This window comes from Meles meles, chromosome 17 (genome assembly GCF_922984935.1).
Source record: "Meles meles chromosome 17, mMelMel3.1 paternal haplotype, whole genome shotgun sequence".
Lineage (NCBI taxonomy): Eukaryota > Metazoa > Chordata > Mammalia > Carnivora > Mustelidae > Meles > Meles meles.
The window spans coordinates 15,468,701-15,488,998 of NC_060082.1; the positions used below are offsets into that span (position 1 = coordinate 15,468,701).

The following is a 20,298-nucleotide window of genomic DNA, read 5'->3' on the forward strand; positions in this document are numbered from 1 at the left end:
ATTAAAATACCCAAATTTGAAAGTGTATAAATTGGAGGTACGATGATCAAATCTGCTCCCACAAAAACAATTCTTAGTAGAAATTATGATCATTCATTCTGAAAGGGATTGAATTTACCTGTAGTAAGTTAAAGCTATTTTGTGTTTATGCATTCCCTTTTGGTTTGTTTTTCCCATGAATATATTTTAGCAGTATTGCATACACTCATCTGTCCATCATTGTTGTCTTTTATAAGTCCCATCATCTAGATTACTGAAGAAATGGACAGGTAATCTAGTCAGAAACAATGCAAAGCTGGTACGTTTTAGTCAGCCTAACCCCCACAACACCCCCAAAACTGTCTGATGAGTCTTCTTTGTTCACTGTTTCACCTTTCTAGGGATAATTATAAGATATGAACTCTACATGAAAAAAATGATGTCTGATGGAGAAACCATGTCAGCAGAAAGTCAAGTTTTTCAGAGCAGTGGCTGGTTCAGCCCTCACCCATTTGCAGAATCAGCCAATGAAAATGCACTAAACCCTCCTCAAACAGCCACAACCATCACTGCCTTGGAGCCATACACCCAGTATGAGTTTCGAGTCTTGGCTGTGAACATGGCTGGAAGTGTGTCTTCTGCCTGGACTTCAGAAAGAACAGGAGAATCAGGTGAAGAAAAATGTTTTGAACTCTACTTTGAAGATTCACAAATGAAAATACTGCCCCAAATGAAAGTCAGCAGCACTAAAGTACATTTTGAAAAGCAAGAATTACAAATTTATGTAGGCCAAGGAAAAATTGAATATATTGGTTGGTTATGTAAATATCGCAAGGTCATAAAGAACTTGCAGTAAGTTTCAGGGGGGAAAAAATAAATGCCTTAGCTATTACTTCAAGGGGGAAGAATAACTATAGTCATAGTCTTTGGGGAATGTTTGCCAAAAATCGTAATTGGTTTTCATTCCTGAAGTGGGTTGGCAGTATGTTCTATCTTGCTCCAAATTCAGCACAATTTATGTTCATTGAAAGAGATAATGATACCAATTTCACAAATCTTATTTTGTTTTTATTTCTCTCTCCAAAGCAAGTAGTGTAGGTACTAGATTCTATCCTAATGATAGAATCCTGGATATCAATATCTGTAATTCACAAATTTGCTTATAAACATTTTGCAGTACGGTAAGGAAGGAGAGTAAAATTTTTAATTTTCTTAAGATATCTTCGCTATAGCAAATGAGATATTTTTACCCCTCCCTTCTGTTTCATTAAAACGTTGAAACACTTCAAATATCATGAGCCTTTAACCAAAAAAAGACACCTTTGTTATGCTTTGAATCTATGGATATTCAAAGAAACCCAAGTCCTGATTTAAACTGGATCTGTTAGGACTGTGGGAGGATAAGGGTAGCTTTAGGTTGATGTCCAAGGGAATCATTTCATGAATAAAATGTGCATTGTGCTTGAGCATCTCTTAATGACTACCAGCCATCTTGGACAAATAATAGTGCCATGATAGCACAAGTGATGAGCCATGGCGTTCTGGAAGGGGAAAATCAAGGTCAGAAATGAAAAGTAATGGGTGAAAATGCAATACTGGACCCTCATAATCTTATGGGTCACTGGCTACTGAACATGTGATGAGGTCCTTTGATAATACACCTTTGGTTAGCACATTTAAAATCCATATTAAGATCTCAAGGATGGCAGGGGGAGAATGTATGTGCGTATATACTCTGAACATTTCAATCAAGATTTATTGAAAACTTTAAAAATTTCTTTGGGGTTATTTAGAACATTTTAGATTTACCTCTTTCTGAGGAGTAATATTCTCCAAGCTGTATCAGTGTGGCTCGGTGAAAGACATCTCTACATCAAAAATCCAATATGTCACTATGCATTGTTCTGGACTTTGTGGACTAAGATTCAGTTTTGATGACTTCTCCTTTCAAATTCTTCATAATACCTGTGGTTTCCTACCATATCTAGTAGTTCATCTTGATGAAAATAAGCAAATTCCTAAATGATTTTTCTTTTGTAGATGGAAAATATCTTTGCTAGGAATATAAGGGTAGAGAACATCCTTGCAGAGAATTAAAAAAAAAAAAAACACAAGTATATCCTTTGATGTTTAGAAATCAGGATATTATGTGAGGAACAAGGTTATGTCAGAAACAAGAGTAGGTGTATGAATTCCATCTGGAGACCTGTAGGTACAGCGTTCACTGTCTGCCTGTGTTCTTGTCATTGACAGTGCCGGCATTCATGACCCCTCCTTCCGTCTCCCCGCTCTCACCTCACTCCCTCAATGTGTCCTGGGAGAAGCCAGCAGAGAATGTAACAAGAGGAGAAGTTGTGGGGTATAAGGTCAATATGGTTTCCGAACAGTCACCTCAGCTATCTCTTCTGGCAACATTATCACAGGTATTAGTATTTTAGAATTGAATTATCTTCCTTTTGACATTTTCTGATTTTGCAGAATTCTATGACCAAATTCTCCCCTATATATTCCTTACCTGTGGCATTGTTTCTTAATATAATACCATGTGCACAAGGCACTATCTATTTCTATCACTTATTTTTCTAATATAAGCATGTATTAAAACAAAATAGATAGAATTTTGTTTAATAAAATCTGCTTTCTACACTTAACATCTACCCTTAAATATCTTGTAAGGCGCTCACTTTCAGTGGTTGTACACTGTCATGTTATTTGGGCTTACAATAATGTATTCAACCAACCTACCATCAGTTGATATTTATATTAATTCTTTTGGAAATATAGATAACATTGATAATGTCTTCTGTGTACATTTTGCATATTTCTGTTTCCAAGGAGAAGAGAATTCTGAGGAATGGGTTTATCACAACTTACAGCAAAGGTTAGCATGGTCAAGGTTTGGGATATGCAGTGACTTACTGTCTTCTAGTAATTCATACTCTAGCCAGAAGTAATGAGGATAATACTCGTAGGTAACTTATGAAGGCTTTATTGTGTACATGGACTAAGTCACTTGATATGTATATAATAATCCTGGAGGGGGAGAGGTTCTTGTTTCCCTCCAGTTTATGGTTTGGTCAATGTACTCCATTAACCTATTTTACTGGCATGATGGTGGCCAATGACAGAGGTGGCTGATGTTAAGTGGGCAAGTCATTCTGTGTACTTGCTGTTTAGCACCTCTTTTGAGGAAGACCCTCTTTGGCAGTCATTAGCACGATATAAGAGATCTTCACATGTAAGAGTCTCTCCCATGGGCCCATCACATTCTTCTTTCCCAGTCTTCCTGGTTCCTGATCTTCCAAGCTTCTTCCCTCCCTCCACCATGCCCATGACCAATACATTCAGGTCACTGCCATATAGTTGAGATGTGTTCTATCTTTGGACCCTTCCCTTTCTACACAAAATGGACGGCCAGATGCACTGCCTGAGTTTTCACCCATTGAACAGATTTCTTCTTACTGCTGGAGGTTTGGACCATCCTTGGGTGGGGTTATGCAGCATCCACCACCCAGTTTTGACTTGCAGCCACACTAAGACCACCCATCTGTGAAGCAAGTCACATTTTTCTAGTCTCTCAGCTCCTGAGGGAAGTCCGAGAAGTCACAGGTGTGAGCTGAGATTAAGCAGTCAGTATAAGATGGTAACTGACCTGGGGTTTCAGACAACCTGCTTGGGCAGGATATTATTCCTGACTCTGCTGATGCCTGTTACCAGATATTGCCTACCAGTTTATGATGAATTTCTGTTGGACCAACTTATTCTTAAGACATGGTTTGTCTGACAGAACTCAGCTCATGAAGGGTAACTCTGGCTGCATGGCCATTTGATGTTGATAGTCAGATTCTCTGCTTTTACCAAGGCCTACCAGCTGGCCAGGAGCTCTCTAGAAAAATGGTGTTTAATTTCCATTGTGCGATATGACCTTGCTCCACATCCTGTGAGTCTACCTTGTGATTCTCTTATTGAGGGCTTGCCATAAATGTCTCACAACATCTTTTCCCTCTATAGTTACCTGTAATACCATAGGACCTGATAGGCTTTATGTCCCAAATTTTTTGGCTGCTTGCAGCACAGGCTTGGCCTGTGGAGAATCCTCTCTAGCCCTAGGGGACACTCAAAGTTGGCAGTACTCCATAGTATTCAAGAACTTGATCAAGAATAGTATTCCTAGATGTGGAATATGTCCTCTTCAAAACGTAAGAAGGCCTTCAGGACATTCTGTTTCTTTCCTACTAGTGGTAAGTGCAAATTGCAATAATTTTACCTTTATTTTGGAAAGGATATGCTAGCATGTCTCAGGCCACTGGACCCTTAAAAATTTTACCGATGTGGCAGGCACTTAATTTTTTTTTAAAGATTTTATTTATTTATTTGACAGAGAGAGAGATCACAAGTAGGCAGAGAGGCAGGCAGAGAGAGGGGGAAACAGGCTCCCTGCTGAGCAGAGAGCCTGATGCGGGGCTCGATCCCAGGACCCTGAGACCATTACCTGAGCTGAAGACAGAGGCTTAACCCACTGAGCCACCCAGGTGCCCCCAGACACTTAATTTTTAAAAAACTTGATCACTTATTCTTTGGAGCATATAATGCTTAACAGGACCTCTACATATCTGCCATGTTTTGCTTCTCTAATTCATTTAATAGGATGCTATTAATTTGGAGAACCAATATTGCCAAGGAGGTTTTCACAGTTTGCTTTGAATTGATGACCTTCAGATCTTGTCTTTCTTTAATGCATTAATAGCACCCAGCAAGAGCTACCTGATTCCATGGTCCTTATAATTACTACTTTCCCCAAAATAGTCCATATAATTGCCAGTTCCACCAAACCAGTGAACTTCTTTCCATTGGTAAGTCATCCAGTTCACCACTAATGAGATTAAGAATCATTGGTGTATGCTAGGAGCCATCGGTATTCTGCTCACTACCTGTGACAAGGTGATCTTAGGCAGCCAGCTGGTTGGTGATCCAGCTCCAAAATATCATTTCAGAGTCTCCTTCCTAGGGCACTCCTGCTGTCACTATCTTAGGTCAAGTTCTCTGGGAAAGAGATGCTGTGGAGAGAATTGAGTACAGGTTTATTGGGGAATGTTCTCAGAAACAACACAAGGAAAGTAGTAAGAGTTGTAGGATTGAGCAGAATAAGAAGCTGAATTGTGAGGCGTGACAAAAGGGTCTAAGCTGATCCTCTGGGTGGTTCTGGAGCTGAAATGACTCTATCAGTTTGTCCTAAATAAGTCAAGGAGCCAGACCTTTGTACCCCATCATATTAGTTTCCTGGGACTGCAGTAACAAATTAACCATAAACTAAGCGACATAAAACAACAGAAATTTATTTTTTTTAATGGAGGGCCAGAGTCTGAAATCAAAGTGTTGGTAGGACCATTTTCCCTCTGAAGGCTGTCAGGAGATTCCTTCTTTACCTCTTCCAGCTTCTGGTAGCTCCTTGTGTTCCTTGGTTTGGCATAGCAAAACTCCAATCTCTGCCGGTCCTCATGTGGCCTTCTCTGTGTTGCTGTCTCTTCTGTATCTCTGTATCCCTCTCCATTCTTTTATAAATATATCCCTTGTACTGAAGACCCACCTTAAATCCATGATAGTATAATTAATTATATCTGCAAAGACCCAATTTCCAAATAAGATCACTCTCTGAGGTACTAGGTGAGAAAGGATTTGGGGGAGATTTTCTTCAACCCATCACCAATAGGTTTGCCAAAATTTCTGAGACTTTTCAGTAGACAGGGCATATTTACAACACAAAACTAGACGAAGAACCAACAAATAATTTATGATTCTTTGTTTTACTTTTTCATTAGTCTGAGAATAAGTGCTGACTAACTCGCATCTGTCTCAGGTGATAGATGAAGAGGTAACTTTACACATACCTCATAACTTAAATGACTTAGTCTTCCAATTCAGGGTATCATAGGATTTAAGGTAAATTTACAGCTGTAACTGCTTCATGTGGTCCTTAATGTTATACCTTATTTATCATTGATGTTTTATTGTTGTTGTTGCTGTTCTTTTGGTTTGTAAACTATTATTTCTTCGTAAAACATAGCTTCAAAGCAACTATTACCTGCAGTATGGTATTCTAGTCTAAGAAAAAAAAATAAGAAAAAAACTTAGTTCCTAAAGATATAGCCTCAGAAGTTAATTTGTTTGTTCATAATCCACTTCTGTCAATTGCTAGCCTTCCACACATCTCTGTACTTCAGGAAAACCATTTCTCCTTATCTACATGGTTTTTGTGGAGTTTAAAGAGCTTGACATGGGCGCTTGGGTGGCTCAGTTGTTAAGTGTCTGCCTTGGGCTCAGGTCATGATCCCAGGGTCCTGGGATCAAGCCCCACATTGAGCCCTGCATCAGGCTCCCTGCTCAGCAGGGAGTCTGTTTCTCCCTCTCCCACTCCCACTACTTGTGTTCCCTCCCTCGCTGTGTCTCTATCAAATAAATTTTTTTTTAAAAAAAGAGCTTGACAAATATTAGGTCCTATTAGTGATTATTATCAGTGAGCTAAGACTACATTAAATTTTTTTTTATTTTTATTTTTTCCATTTTATTTATTTTTTCAACATAACAGTATTCATTCTTTTTGCACAACACCCAGTGCTCCATGCAAAACATGCCCTCCCCATTACCCACCACCTGTTCCCCCAACATCCCACCCTTGACCCTTCAAAACCCTCAGGTTGCCCCAACCTCCCACCCCTGACCCTTCAAAACCCTCAGGTTGTTTTTCAGAGTCCATAGTCTCTTATGGTTCGTCTCCCCTCCCCAATGTCCATAGCCCGCTCCCCCTCTCCCAATCCCACCTCCCCCCAGCAACCCCCAGTTTGTTTTGTGAGATTAAGAGTCATTTATGGTTTGTCTCCCTCCCAATCCCCTCTTGTTTCATTTATTCTTCTCCTATCCCCCTACCCCCCCATGTTGCTTCTCCATGTCCTCATATCAGGGAGATCATATGATAGTTGTCTTTCTCCGATTGACTTATTTCACTAAGCATGATACGCTCTAGTTCCATCCACGTCGTCGCAAATGGCAAGATTTCATTTCTTTTGATGCTGCATAGTATTCCATTGTGTATATATACCACATCTTCTTTATCCATTCATCTGTTGATGGACATCTAGGTTCTTTCCGTAGTCTGGCTATTGTAGACATTGCTGCTATAAACATTCGGGTACACGTGCCCCTTCGGATCACTATGTTTGTATCTTTAGGGTAAATACCCAGTAGTGCAATTGCTGGGTCATAGGGTAGTTCTATTTTCAACATTTTGAGGAACCTCCATGTTGTTTTCCAGAGTGGTTGCAGCAGCTTGCATTCCCACCAACAGTGTAGGAGGGTTCCCCTTTCTCCGCATCCTCGCCAGCATCTGTCATTTCCTGACTTGTTAATTTTAGCCATTCTGACTGGTGTGAGGTGATATCTCATTGTGGTTTTGATTTGTATTTCCCTGATGCCGAGTGACGTGGAGCACTTTTTCATGTGTCTGTTGGCCATCTGGATGTCTTCTTTGCAGAAATGTCTGTTCATGTCCTCTGCCCATTTCTTGATTGGATTGTTTGTTCTTTGGGAAGACTACATTAAATTTTTAAAAAGATAGTTTTGTCATTCAGTGGAGCAGGAAAATATTGCTTTTTTATTAGTGACAAAAATTATGTATGTGCATCTTTTTTGTTTAAAAGTCCTTTCTTTGTGGCCAAGTTGAAATAAGGATATAGATACATCACTTTTTCTCTTTCTTATGCTTTCTCTCCCCTACATATATCCATCTACCTAGTCATATAGTCAAGAAAGTGAAATCATGAGTGGCAAAGTCAAAATCTTCACCTTCTCAATAATTAAATTTGTATCCACACTGACCTGAGTGTGTCTTATTATAAGCTTGGTTAAAAAAAATAGCCAAAATTTCTAGGGAAGGCCTACTGTAAAATAATTGTTACAGAAACTTTGACTAAGAATGGTGCTAGGAAATATATAGAAGTGGAGATATTTTCGGGGTAGGATTTCAAGCTTCTGTGGAGTTCTCTCTAGCTCCTTAAAGATTTATCCCAAAGAAAATTTTTAATTAAGTTGGTCCTTTAAGTCTTATAAAATGACTATATATACAATAAAGACAAATTTTATCTGAGTGATTATTTTATGTGCCCAAGCTTTAAGGTAAATGTCTTTTTTTAAATCATGTGATTTCTAACAACTATATGTAGAGAAGTAGAAGTCCATCAAAATTAGTATTAATCTACATTTTCTATTTCTTATAGCATTTATTTTGTGTTCTTGTTCCACAGAATAGTTTGTTCAAAACATGACCCAACATCCTAAATGAAATAAGCAATACTTCATTTTGAATTTTTTTTTTTTTGCGTTTGAGTATAGTTGGTGCAATATTACATTAGTTTCAGGTGTACAACAAAATCATTTGACTTCTCTATATGTTACTTATGTTAACCGTAAATGTAGCTACCATCTGTCACCACACAATGCTGTTACAATACCATTAAGCATATTCTCTTTGCTGTGCCTTTTATTCCCATGTCTTATGGATTTCATAACTGGAAGCCGGTGTCTCCCATGTTGTCCATCCCTCCACACCTTCCCTTTAGCAACCATCAGTTTGTTCTCTGTATTTGCAGGTCTGATTGTGCTTTTTGTTTGTTCTTTTATCCATTTTTTTGGATTCCACATATGAGTGAAATCCTGTAGTATTTGTCTTTCTCAGACTGACTTATTTTACTTAGCATAATATCCTCTAGGTCCATCCACGTTGTCATAAATGTCAGAATCTCATTGCTTCTTATGGCTGTATAATATTCTGCTATATATTTTTTACTACATTTTCCTTAAAATAAGAACCAATTTATTATATTTTATGTGGAAAACAATTCAATTTTCTAAAAATCTATATTAATCCCACATAGGTTCTTCTAATGGGATAAATTTTATAGCAATATTCAGTAAATTTTACTCACTTCAAAGTTTTTCTATTTGTGGAAAAATTAAAGTCACATTGGACAGAACAGAAAATTTTATATCCTCAATCCCTCAATAACAACTTTAGAATTAGACACATAAAGTACTTACAATTTGGTGTTTGATGTTTTTCTGATTTCTAATTGTAGTGGTGAGGAGATAGTCCCAAAGTTTTAAATTATTCCTAAATTTTTATAATCTTTGAAATCAACTTTTTTTCTGAAAAATATTTTATAAATGATACAGTTTATATTCCATGCACACTGTTTCCTAGAACTACTCATTTAGGTCATGAAATTTTAAAGTGAATACCCAGGCAAATATTCCAAATGAATTTTATCTTATTTCTACAGTGAAAATATCTGGAAACTTACTTCAAAAGTTACTAACCTTTACAGTTATCTGCATTTATATTTATGGAAGATTATTTGATATGAATGTATATTAACATCCCTTAGGAAAAAAAGTTTTATACTAATGCTTAGTGTCATACTATTTGTTTCAATGACTTTTATCCTGAATATAATTTCCAGTGCTTTCTGTATCTATAAACTAAGTAAACTTACATTGTTGCTTTTGATCATTTCTAGTTATAATGATGGGACCAATGCTCCGTGATAGTTGTTTAATTATTTGTTTATAGACTATGGAGTTTCTCTCAGTCTCCTTTGCTCAAATATGCTATTCTCATTTGAAATTGCATGATAAAGACAATATATCAGAAAATGAAACTGTTTGATCTAATCTGCATATGCTCATTTATATAAGAAAGATAATTGAGAATTGACCTCATGTGGATGCTCAGTAATGTGTTTCCTTGTTTTCCTTTTTCTTTTGTGGCTTTTTTCTTTCAAGTAAATGATGGAATTAATTTAACATAGTGATATTTTTCTGTACTAGCTCCACAAATAACGTGTGGGCATTATTATGCGGGTTTAGTTTGGGCCAAGCCCCATGGTTTTATTTGGACTTTTTCATGATAACAATGACAATGTCGCCATCCGTTATCTCTACCATTGGTGACAATAACCATACCACCACGCTGCTTTATGAGGCAATAAGTTGGTTTCCTCATTTATCCACTCAGGAACAGGATTATTACCTCATAAAACAGTGTGATTGTACAATTATCAATTAAATCCTAGCTTGTTGAGATTCTTCAAAAAAAAAATCCGTTTCCTAACAGCAGTTGGCAATAATTCCTCTGTCTGAATTCATAGAACATGACTGGATTCATGGATTCTTGACGCCAAGGTTATGTTTCTCACACTGTTTATTATTTGATTTTTTTTTTTTTGCCTTAAAGGTGTTGTACACTGCTAAATCCCAAGAACTGTCTTACGTTGTAAAAGAACTGAAACCTTATAGGATATACAACTTCACTATTTCTCTCTGCAATTCTGTTGGTTGTGTAACCAGTGCATCAGGAGCAGGACAGACATTAGCAGCAGGTAAGCGAGTTTTAATGGACATGAAAAATATATTATATCTTTATAAACCAACACTTCTAAAGCTCAATACCTTCTCTAGTTTGGACTTAATACTTATCTTTTCTGGTTCCTCCTGCTCCTCAATCACTAACTCCGATTGCTACCAAGGTTGACATTTTTAAACGAACAAAAAGTAAGAAAATGAGCTGAAGTTTAAGAGGTCTGTGGGAGCCTTGAGTCACACCTGTGCCATAATAAGAAATATAATTAGATGCAGAGCAACTCCAGGGCTCAGCAACCACCCTACCTCCTAGTGATGTTCTGACCATTAGAAGTATTCAGGTGGCTTCTTAGGAGAGCTCAGAATGCTTCCTTCTGGCCCTTTTTGTGGCTTTAGAGCTGCTTACATCTGCCCTTTGGGACTGAAGGCAGACATCTGGGAATTACTGGGTTGACCTGATGTTATATTTTTCCTTTATTGGATAGGCAATAGTGTAATTATTATTTATTTTGTTATTAGTAAGAAGCTCCTAAGTCTGTGAAATTAAAATAAAAAAGACTGGTTATCAAGTTAGATCTTAATAGGAAATGGTTTGTATAGATTTTTGCCTGTATAGATTTTACTTAGAGCAAACTAGATTCATACAAACTTGAACACTAACACTAACACCTACATAACTCAGTCACTCCACAGTTAGTATATTTTCAAATCAGTTTTTCTGTCAGCAATCAAACAAGGCTTGGTGCTCCTTAAGAAAATGTCTAGATATGAGAAGGTTAAGAGACTCCTAGATGAATGACAGATATTATGCAAACCTATCTAGCTATAAAAATATTCCCTATACCTTTTCCCTAACTGTATTCAGGTCCAATTCTACTGTTTTGTTTTGCCTTGCTTTAGTTCTGGAAAACCTTGTTTGGCTCAAATGATTTCATCCAAGTAATTTTGTTTCTTCAAATTTTCCATCAATGAGAATGACTCCCTAATTCTAAGGAAATTCTACAACTGAACTCTGTGTTTTTATATTTATATGTATTTTTATATTTATATGTATTTCATATATATGCATACATTTATGGCATACCTAGATTGTACAAAATACCATTATCCTGTAACACTCTTTATTTATTTATTTTTGTATATTTGATTATTAGAGGATTACTGAATGTGGATAATAGAGGCAGGCTCCTTGTGTCCTTTTGGAAAAATGATGTAGTTTGGGGCTAGGGATCAAAAAAGAGGAATCTGTCTTACAGGCTGGAGAAAAGCAAAAATAGAAACAACACAAGTTGAAGACTGGCTTGAGTTATAGTAGAAAATAGAGTGATCATGCGAGTGAGCAGAACTGAAATCATGACTTCCAGGGTTGTAAAGGACTTAAAAGTCATCTGTGTGGGGCACCTGGGTGGCTCGGTTGGTTGAGGATGGGACTCTTGATATTGGCTTGGGTTGTAATCTTGGGGTCATGGGATTGAGCCCTGCACTGGGCTCCGTGCTCAGCACTGAGTCTGTTTCTTCCTCTCCCTCTGCACCTCCCTCCATTGTCTCTTTTTCTCTCCCAAATAAACAAATAATAGAATCTTCAGAACAAAAGTCATCTAGTGTGACTTTCTAACCAATAATATTATGTTCTGTGTAACATTCTTCCCAAGTGTTTATCCAACTCAAGTTTGATACCTTTAGTGGTAGGGGAACTACCACTTCTCAGGCAAATCCATGTTTAGAGACCTCTTTCAAAGGGTGATTTCTTACATTGATCCAGAATATCTCTCTGTGGCCTCTATTCAACAGTTGGGGCTGTCCTCAGTCTAATTCATCTTCATCATGACATCACTTCCAATAACACTTTCAGTAACTAGCCCTCCCTCAAGTCTCTCCCTCACTGCATACCACTGTGTCTCCTGTCTGCACCACACGTGCCATAGTTTCTACCGCTAGTACACGCACTGTCCTCCAGATGAGATTCAGTCTGTGTTTTCATGCAAAATGCAGAGACTGGATGGGCCCTGGGGATGGGAAGAGAAAAGCAGGACAAATGTCTATGGAACAGAGCCTGCCTGGTCAACACACCAGTGATAAATTTGTGTTAACAGCATCCACCTTGGTGTCATAGTAACTGGTTTCTGTGGCATGGAAGATACCATAGCTGAGGGCTCTGCGCAGCTTGCATCTTAGCTACGGTGAGGATACTGAAGGCCACTCCTGTCCACTGGAAAAGTGGACTGAAATGAAATGGAATGAAATGAAGTGGAATGAAACTGAAATGAAACTCATCTAAGTCTTCTGAATTCTGACTCTTTATCCTTGGAAGATAGAACTTGGAAACTTCTCGTAGTTTCTGAAAGTGATGCGATGCACAGATTAATCAGCTTTTAAAAATAAGAGCTTATTCATATATTTGGGGGAAGCATAATAAGCCAGGATGCCAGGGTTTAAATTTGGGCTCTGCCATATACTATCTCTGTGACCTCGAGTAAACTATGTGACTCGTGTGGCTTGATTTTCCAACTTAAAAATAAGGATAACTTATTTTATAGGGTTCATGAAGATTAAGAAATTTAAATATTGAAAGCAGTGCCCAGCACAAAGCAAACCTCAGTAGTGTTAATATTTTAAAAAAAGATTTTATTCATTTATTGACAGACAGAAATCACAAGTAGGCAGAGAGGCAGGCAGAGAGAGAGGGGGAAGCAGGCTCCCTGCTGAGCAGAAAGCCCAATGCGGGGCTCATTCCCAGGACCCTGAGATCATGACCTGAGCCAAAGGCAGAGACTTTAACCCACTGAGCCACCCAGGTGCCTCAAAAGTGTTATTTTTATCATGATTATTCTGTCACAATGTAAATGTTGTAAAATTTCTAATATTATCAAAATCTAAAATTTTTTTTACAACTTTGCTTCTATTACACTCTTACAACACAAATGAAATAATGCAGAGTCCTGAAACTAAGGGCTGTGTTACAAAAATAAACCATAGGCGTGCTAAAGCCTAAAAGCATTATCTTTCAGTTCTGTAAGGACTATACCATTTAGAGTTATAGTAAGCATTTCAAAATTTTGCTCAAAAACTACAGATTTCAAATTTGAATCCCCCTGTGGGGAATTCAAAGGTAATTCTGTTCAAAGACACCTTGATGGTTCTTGTATGAAGACGTCAACATACAACAGGTAGGCTTAACACCTGGAAGCATTGGAGAAAGGACAAAAGAAAGCTATGGGAACATAAAATATGGGATAGATAGCTTTGATTTGGGAGATCGGGAAGTTAGCTCGGATGAAATGGCATTGCGGTGGACTCTAAAGGATTCGTTAGGATTTGGGTAGGTATTTACTGGGCACATGCTACCCTAATCGCTATTTTAGAGATTAGCACTGTCCCAGGTACCAATGGGATGAAAACTGGGGTTTATGAGAGTTCTCTGGAAGTAGAATGTGGACTAGACTGGAAGATATTTGCAAATAGAGTCTGGTAGACTTTTTGAAGAGGCAGTGAGGGAGTAAATCCAATGAATAGAAGTAAAGATTGATGGAAGGGAACACAGGTGAACCAAGGAAGAGAAATCCACAGGTTAAGAGGAAGGAAGAATTGAAGATGACAGTAAATATTGCAGACCATGGTGATGTCATTAAAGATAATGAGAAAGATGAAGAAAGAACGCATGGGAGAAATAGACCCAGGAGTTTGAGTTTGATTTGATAGAAACACATCCATGATGATTATAAGGAGCCTGCAGCAGAAAATGCAAATCTGGAGCTTAACAATGATACAGATTTTGTAAGTATTACATATAGATAAAGCTAAAACTGTGGACGATAATGACCTAATGAAAACAGAGAAAATAAAAATTGAAAGTTCACATCTTAGTGAATGGTCATATTTTGGGAGAAGGAGAAAGGAGGAGTAAGGGGAAACCGAGAAATGGTCAGAATTAGAGGGAACAGTGTCAGAAAAAGTTATGGGAAGAGAGAATTCTAGAAGGATCTAAGATTCTGTAGTACCATACGCTATAGGCAAAGCAAGAGGAATGTGATCTATAAGGAAGGTGATGTTGGTGAACCTCTGGGGAGAACTCTAGTGGTGGAATGTAAAGGACTGAGCAGTTAGAGGGGAAAATGTAATGGTAAATTTAAAATGTTCTGAATGTGTACCTTTGCATATGTAAATTTAAATTTTTTTTTGTTCTTTGCCAAAATTTTCCTTATATTGAATTTCCCTTAAAAGAAATACATTACATTTTGTTTCCATGTAAAATGCTTCCATTTCGTTTTTTTTAAGATTTTTTATTTATTTATTTATTTATTTATTTTTATTTTTTTATTTTTTCAGCATAACAGTATTCATTGTTTTTGCACAACACCCAGTGCTCCATGCAAAACGTGCCCTCCCTATTACCCACCACCTGTTCCCCCAACCTCCCACCCCGACCCTTCAAAACCCTCAGGTTGTTTTTCAGAGTCCATAGTCTCTTATGGTTCGCCTCCCCTTCCAATTTTTTTTTTATAAAAATATAATGTATTTTTATCCCCAGGGGTACAGGTCTGTGAATCGCCAGGTTTACACACTTCACAGCACTCACGATAGCACATACCCTCCCCAATGTCCATAACCCCCTCCCCCTCTCCCAATCCCACCTTCCCCCTGCAACCCCCAGTTTCTTTTGTGAGATTAAGAGTCATTTATGGTTTGTCTCCCTCCCAATCCCCTCTTGTTTCATTTATTCTTCTCCTATCACACTAACCCCCCATGTTGCTTCTCCATGTCCTCATATCAGGGAGATCATATGATAGTTGTCTTTCTCCGATTGACTTATTTCACTAAGCATGATGCCCTGTAGTTCCATCCACGTCGTCACAAATGGCAAGATTTCATTTCTTTTGATGGCTGCATAGTATTCCATTGTGTATGTATACCACATCTTCTTTATCCATTCATCTGTTGATGGACATCTAGGTTCTTTCCATAGTTTGGCTATTGTAGACATTGCTGCTATAAACATTCGGGTACACGTGCCCCTTCAGATCACTATGTTTGTATCTTTAGGGTAAATACCCAGTAGTGCAATTGCTGGGTCATAGGGTAGTTCTATTTTCAACATTTTGAGGAACCTCCATGCTGTTTTCCAGAGTGGTTGCAGCAGCTTGCATTCCCACCAACAGTGTAGGAGGGTTCCCCTTTCTCCGCATCCTCGCCAGCATCTGTCATTTCCTGACTTGTTAATTTTAGCCATTCTGACTGGTGTGAGGTGGTATCTCATTGTGGTTTTGATTTGTATTTCCCTGATGCCGAGTGACATGGAGCACTTTTTCATGTGTCTGTTGGCCATCTGGATGTCTTCTTTGCAGAAATGTCTGTTGATGTCCTCTGCCCATTTCTTGATTGGATTGTTTGTTCTTTGGGTGTTGAGTTTGCTAAGTTCCTTATAGATTTTGGATACTAGCCCTTTATCTGATATGTCGTTTGCAAATATCTTCTCCCATTCTGTCAGTTGTCTTTTGGTTTTGTTAACTGTTTCCTTTGCTGTGCAAAAGCTTTTGATCTTGATGAGATCCCAATAGTTCATTTTTGCCTTGCTTCCCTTGCCTTTGCCGTTGTTCCTAGGAAGATGTTGCTGTGGCTGAGGTCGAAGAGATTGCTCCCTGCGTTCTCCTCAAGGATTTGATGGATTCCTTTCTCACATTGAGGTCCTTCATCCATTTTGAGTCTATTTTTATGTGTTGTATAAGGAAGTGGTCCAATTGCATTTTTCTGCATGTGGCTGTCCAATTTTCCCAGCACCATTTATTGAAGAGGCTGTCTTTTTTCCATTGGACATTCTTTCCTGCTTTGTCGAAGATTAGTTGACCATAGAGTTAAGAGTCTATTTCTGGGCTCTCTATTTTGTTCCATTGATCTGTATGTCTGTTTTTGTGCCAGTACCATGCTGTCTTGATGATGACAGCTTTGTAACAGAGCTTGAAACCCGGAATTGTGATGCCACCAACTTTGGCTTTCTTTTTCAATATTCCTTTGGCTATTCGAGGTCTTTTCTGGTTCCATATAAATTTTAGGATTATTTGTTCCATTTCTTTGAAAAAAATGGATGGTATTTTGATAGGGATTGCATTAAATGTTTAGATTGCTTTAGGTAGCATAGACATTTTCACAATATTTATTCTTCCAATGCAGGAGCATGGAACATTTTTCCATTTCTTTGTGTCTTCCTCGATTTCTTTCATGAGTACTTTATAATTTTCTGTGTATAGATTCTTAGCCTCCTTGGTTAGGTTTATTCCTAGGTATCTTATAGTTTTGGGTGCAATTGTAAATGGGATTGACTCCTTAATTTCTCTTTCTTCTGTCTTGTTGTTGGTGTACAGAAATGCAACTGATTTCTGTGCATTGATTTTATATCCTGACACTTTACTGAATTCCTGTACAAGTTCTAGCAGTTTTGGAGTGGAGTCTTTTGGGTTCTCCACATATAGTATCATATCATCTGCAAAGAGTGATAGTTTGACTTCTTCTTTGCCGATTTGGATGCCTTTAATTTCTTTTTGTTGTCTGATTGCTGAGGCTAGGACTTCTAATACTATGTTGAATAGCAGTGGGGATAATGGACATCCCTGCCGTGTTCCTGACCTTACTGGAAAAGCTTTCAGATTTTCTCCATTGAGAATGATATTTGCGGTGGGTTTTTCATAGATGGCTTTGATAATATTGAGGTATGTGCCCTCTATCCCTACACTTTGAAGAGTTTTGATCAGGAAGGGATGCTGCACTTTGTCAAATGCTTTTTCATCATCTATTGAGAGGATCATATTGTTCTTGTTCTTTCTTTTATTAATGTGTTGTATCACATTGATTGATTTGCGGATGTTGAACCAACCCTGCAGCCCTGGAATAAATCCCACTTGATCGTGGTGAATAATCCTTTTAATGTACTGTTGAATCCTATTGGCTAGTATTTTGGCGAGAATTTTTGCATCTGTGTTCATCAAGGATATTGGTCCGTAGTTCTCTTTTTTGGTGGGATCCTTGTCTGGTTTTGGGATCAAGGTGATGCTGGCCTCATAAAATGAGTTTGGAAGTTTTCCTTCCATTTCTATTTTTTGGATCAGTTTCAGGAGAATAGGAATTAGTTCTTCTTTAAATGTTTGGTAGAATTCCCCTGGGAAGCCGTCTGGCCCTGGGCTTTTGTTTGTTTGGAGATTTTGGATGACTGTTTCAATCTCCTTACTGGTTATGGGCCTGTTCAGGTTTTCTATTTCTTCCTGGTTCAGTTGTGGTAGTTTATATGTCTCTAGGAATGCATCCATTTCTTCCAGATTGTCAAATTTGTTGGCATAGAGTTGCTCATAGTATGTTCTTATAATTGTCGGTATTTCTTGGGTGTTAGTTGTGATCTCTACTCTTTCATTCATGATTTTATTGATTTGGGTCCTTTCTCTTTTCTTTTTGATGAGTCTGGCCAGGGGTTTATCAATCTTATTGATTCTTTCAAAAAACCAGCTCCTAGTTTCATTGATTTTTTCTATTGTTTTTTTGGTTTCGATATCATTGATTTCTGCTCTGATCTTTATGATTTCTCTTCTCCTGCTGGGTTTAGGGTTTCTTTCTTGTTCTTTCTCCAGCTCCTTTAGGTGTAGGGTTAGGTTGTGTACTTGAGACCTTTCTTGTTTCTTGAGAAAGGCTTGTACCGCTATATATTTTCCTCTCAGGACTGCCTTTGCTGTGTCCCACAGATTTTGAACCATTGTGTTTTCATTATCATTTGTTTCCATGAATTTTTTCAATTCTTCTTTAATTTCCTGGTTGACCCATTCATTCTTTAGAAGGATGCTGTTTAGTCTCCATGTATTTGGGTTCTTTCCAGCTTTCCTCTTGTGATTGAGTTCTAGCTTCAGAGCATTGTGGTCTGAAAATATGCAGGGAATGATCCTAATCTTTTGATACCAGTTGAGACCTGATTTGTGACCCAGGATGTGATCTATTCTGGAGAAGGTTCCATGTGCACTAGAAAAGAATGTGTATTCTGTTGCTTTGGGATGAAATGTTCTGAATATATCTGTGATGTCCATCTGGTCCAGTGTGTCATTTAAGGCCTTTATTTCCTTGTTGATCTTTTGCTTGGATGATCTGTCCATTTCAGTGAGGGGAGTGTTCAAGTCCCCTACTATTATGGTATTATTATTGATGTGTTTCTTTGATTTTGTTATTAATTGGTTGATATAGTTGGCTGCTCCCACGTTAGGGGCATAGATATTTAAAATTGTTAGATCTTCTTGTTGGACAGACCCTTTGAGTAGGATATAGTGTCCTTCCTCATCTCTTATTATAGTCTTTGGCTTAAAATCTAATTGATCTGATATAAGGATTGCCACCCCAGCTTTCTTCTGATGCCCATTAGCATGGTAAATTGTTTTCCACCCCCTCACTTTCAATCTGGAGGTGTCTTTGTGTCTAAAATGAGTTTCTTGTAGGCAGCATATAGATGGGTTTTGTTTTTTTATCCATTCTGATACCCTGTGTCGTGTTATTGGGGCATTTATCCCATTAACATTCAGGGTAACTATTGAGAGATATGAATTTAGTGCCATTATTAGCCTGTAAGGTGACTGTTACTGTATATTGTCTCTGTACCTTTCTGATCTACTACTTTTAGGCTCGCTCCTTGCTTAAAGGACCCCTTTCAATATTTCCTGTAGAGCTGGTTTGGTGTTTGCAAATTCTTTCAGTTTTTTTTTCCAGGAAGCTTTTTATCTCTCCTTCTATTTTCAATGATAGCCTAGCTGGATAGAGTATTCTTGGCTGCATGTCTTTCTCGTTGAGTGCTCTGAATATATCATGCCAGCTCTTTATGGCCTGCCAGGTCTCTGTGGATAAGTGTGCTGCCAATCTAATATTTTTACCATTGTATGTTATAGACTTCTTTTCCTGGGCTGCTTTCAGGATTTTCTCTTTGTCACTAAGACTCGTAAATTTTACTATTAGGTGACGGGGTGTGGACCTATTCTTGTTGACTTTGAGGGGGGTTCTCTGCATCTCCTGGATTTTGATGCTTGTTCCCTTTGCTATATTAGGGAAATTCTCTCCAGTAATTCTCTCCAATAGACCTTCTGCTCCCTTCTCTGTTTCTTCTTCTTCTGGAATCCCAATTATTCTAATGTTGTTTCGTCTTATGGTGTCACTTATCTCTCGAATTCTCCCCTCTTGGTCCAGTAGCTGTTTGTCCCTCTTTTGCTCGGCTTCTTTCTTCTCTGTCATTTGGTCTTCTATATCACTAATTCTTTCTTCTGCCTCATTGATCCTAGCCGTGAGAGCCTCCATTTTTGATTGCACCTCATTAATAGTTTTTTGATTTCTACTTGGTTAGATTTTAGTTCTTTAATTTCTCCAGAAAGGGCTTTTATATCTCCAGAGAGGGTTTCTCTAATATCTTCCATGCCTTTTTCGAGCCCGGCTAGAACGTTCAGAATCGTCATTCTGAACTCTAGATCTGACATATTACCAATTTCTGTGTTGATTAGGTCCCTAGCCTTCGGTACTGTCTCTTGTTCTTTTGTTTGTGGTGATTTTTTCCGCCTTGTCATTTTGCCCAGATAAGAGGATATGAAGGATCAAATAAAATACTAAAAGGGTGGCAAAGACCCCAGAAAAATGCGCTGTAACCAAATGAGAAGAGACCCCAAATTGTGGGGGGGAGAAAGGGGATAAAAAGAGGTTCAGAAAAAAAAGAAAAAATTTAAAAAATAAAACAAATAAAGAAAAAATATAAAAAAGAGAGAAAAAATATATATATTTAGATAAACTAGTTAAAAAATGTTAAAAAAGAAAAGGGTAAAAGTTTTAAAAAATTTAGCAGAAGAAGAAAAAAGAAAAAAGAAAAAAAAATGAAAAAAGAAAAAAAAATTGAATTAGCCGCAAGACTAA

At 37.9% G+C, this 20,298-nt stretch overlaps 1 protein-coding gene across 1 annotated transcript in view; it reads left to right on the forward strand.

Moving 5' to 3' along the window:
• The window catches only part of USH2A (usherin), a 714,551-nt gene that overhangs the window by 195,899 nt on the left and 498,354 nt on the right, over window positions 1-20,298 (forward strand). Inside the window, exons 17-19 of the mRNA XM_045983172.1 lie at window positions 381-650; window positions 2,233-2,402; window positions 10,265-10,409. Coding sequence (XP_045839128.1) covers window positions 381-650; window positions 2,233-2,402; window positions 10,265-10,409 — 585 coding nt within the window. The remainder of the gene's footprint in view (window positions 1-380; window positions 651-2,232; window positions 2,403-10,264; window positions 10,410-20,298) is intronic.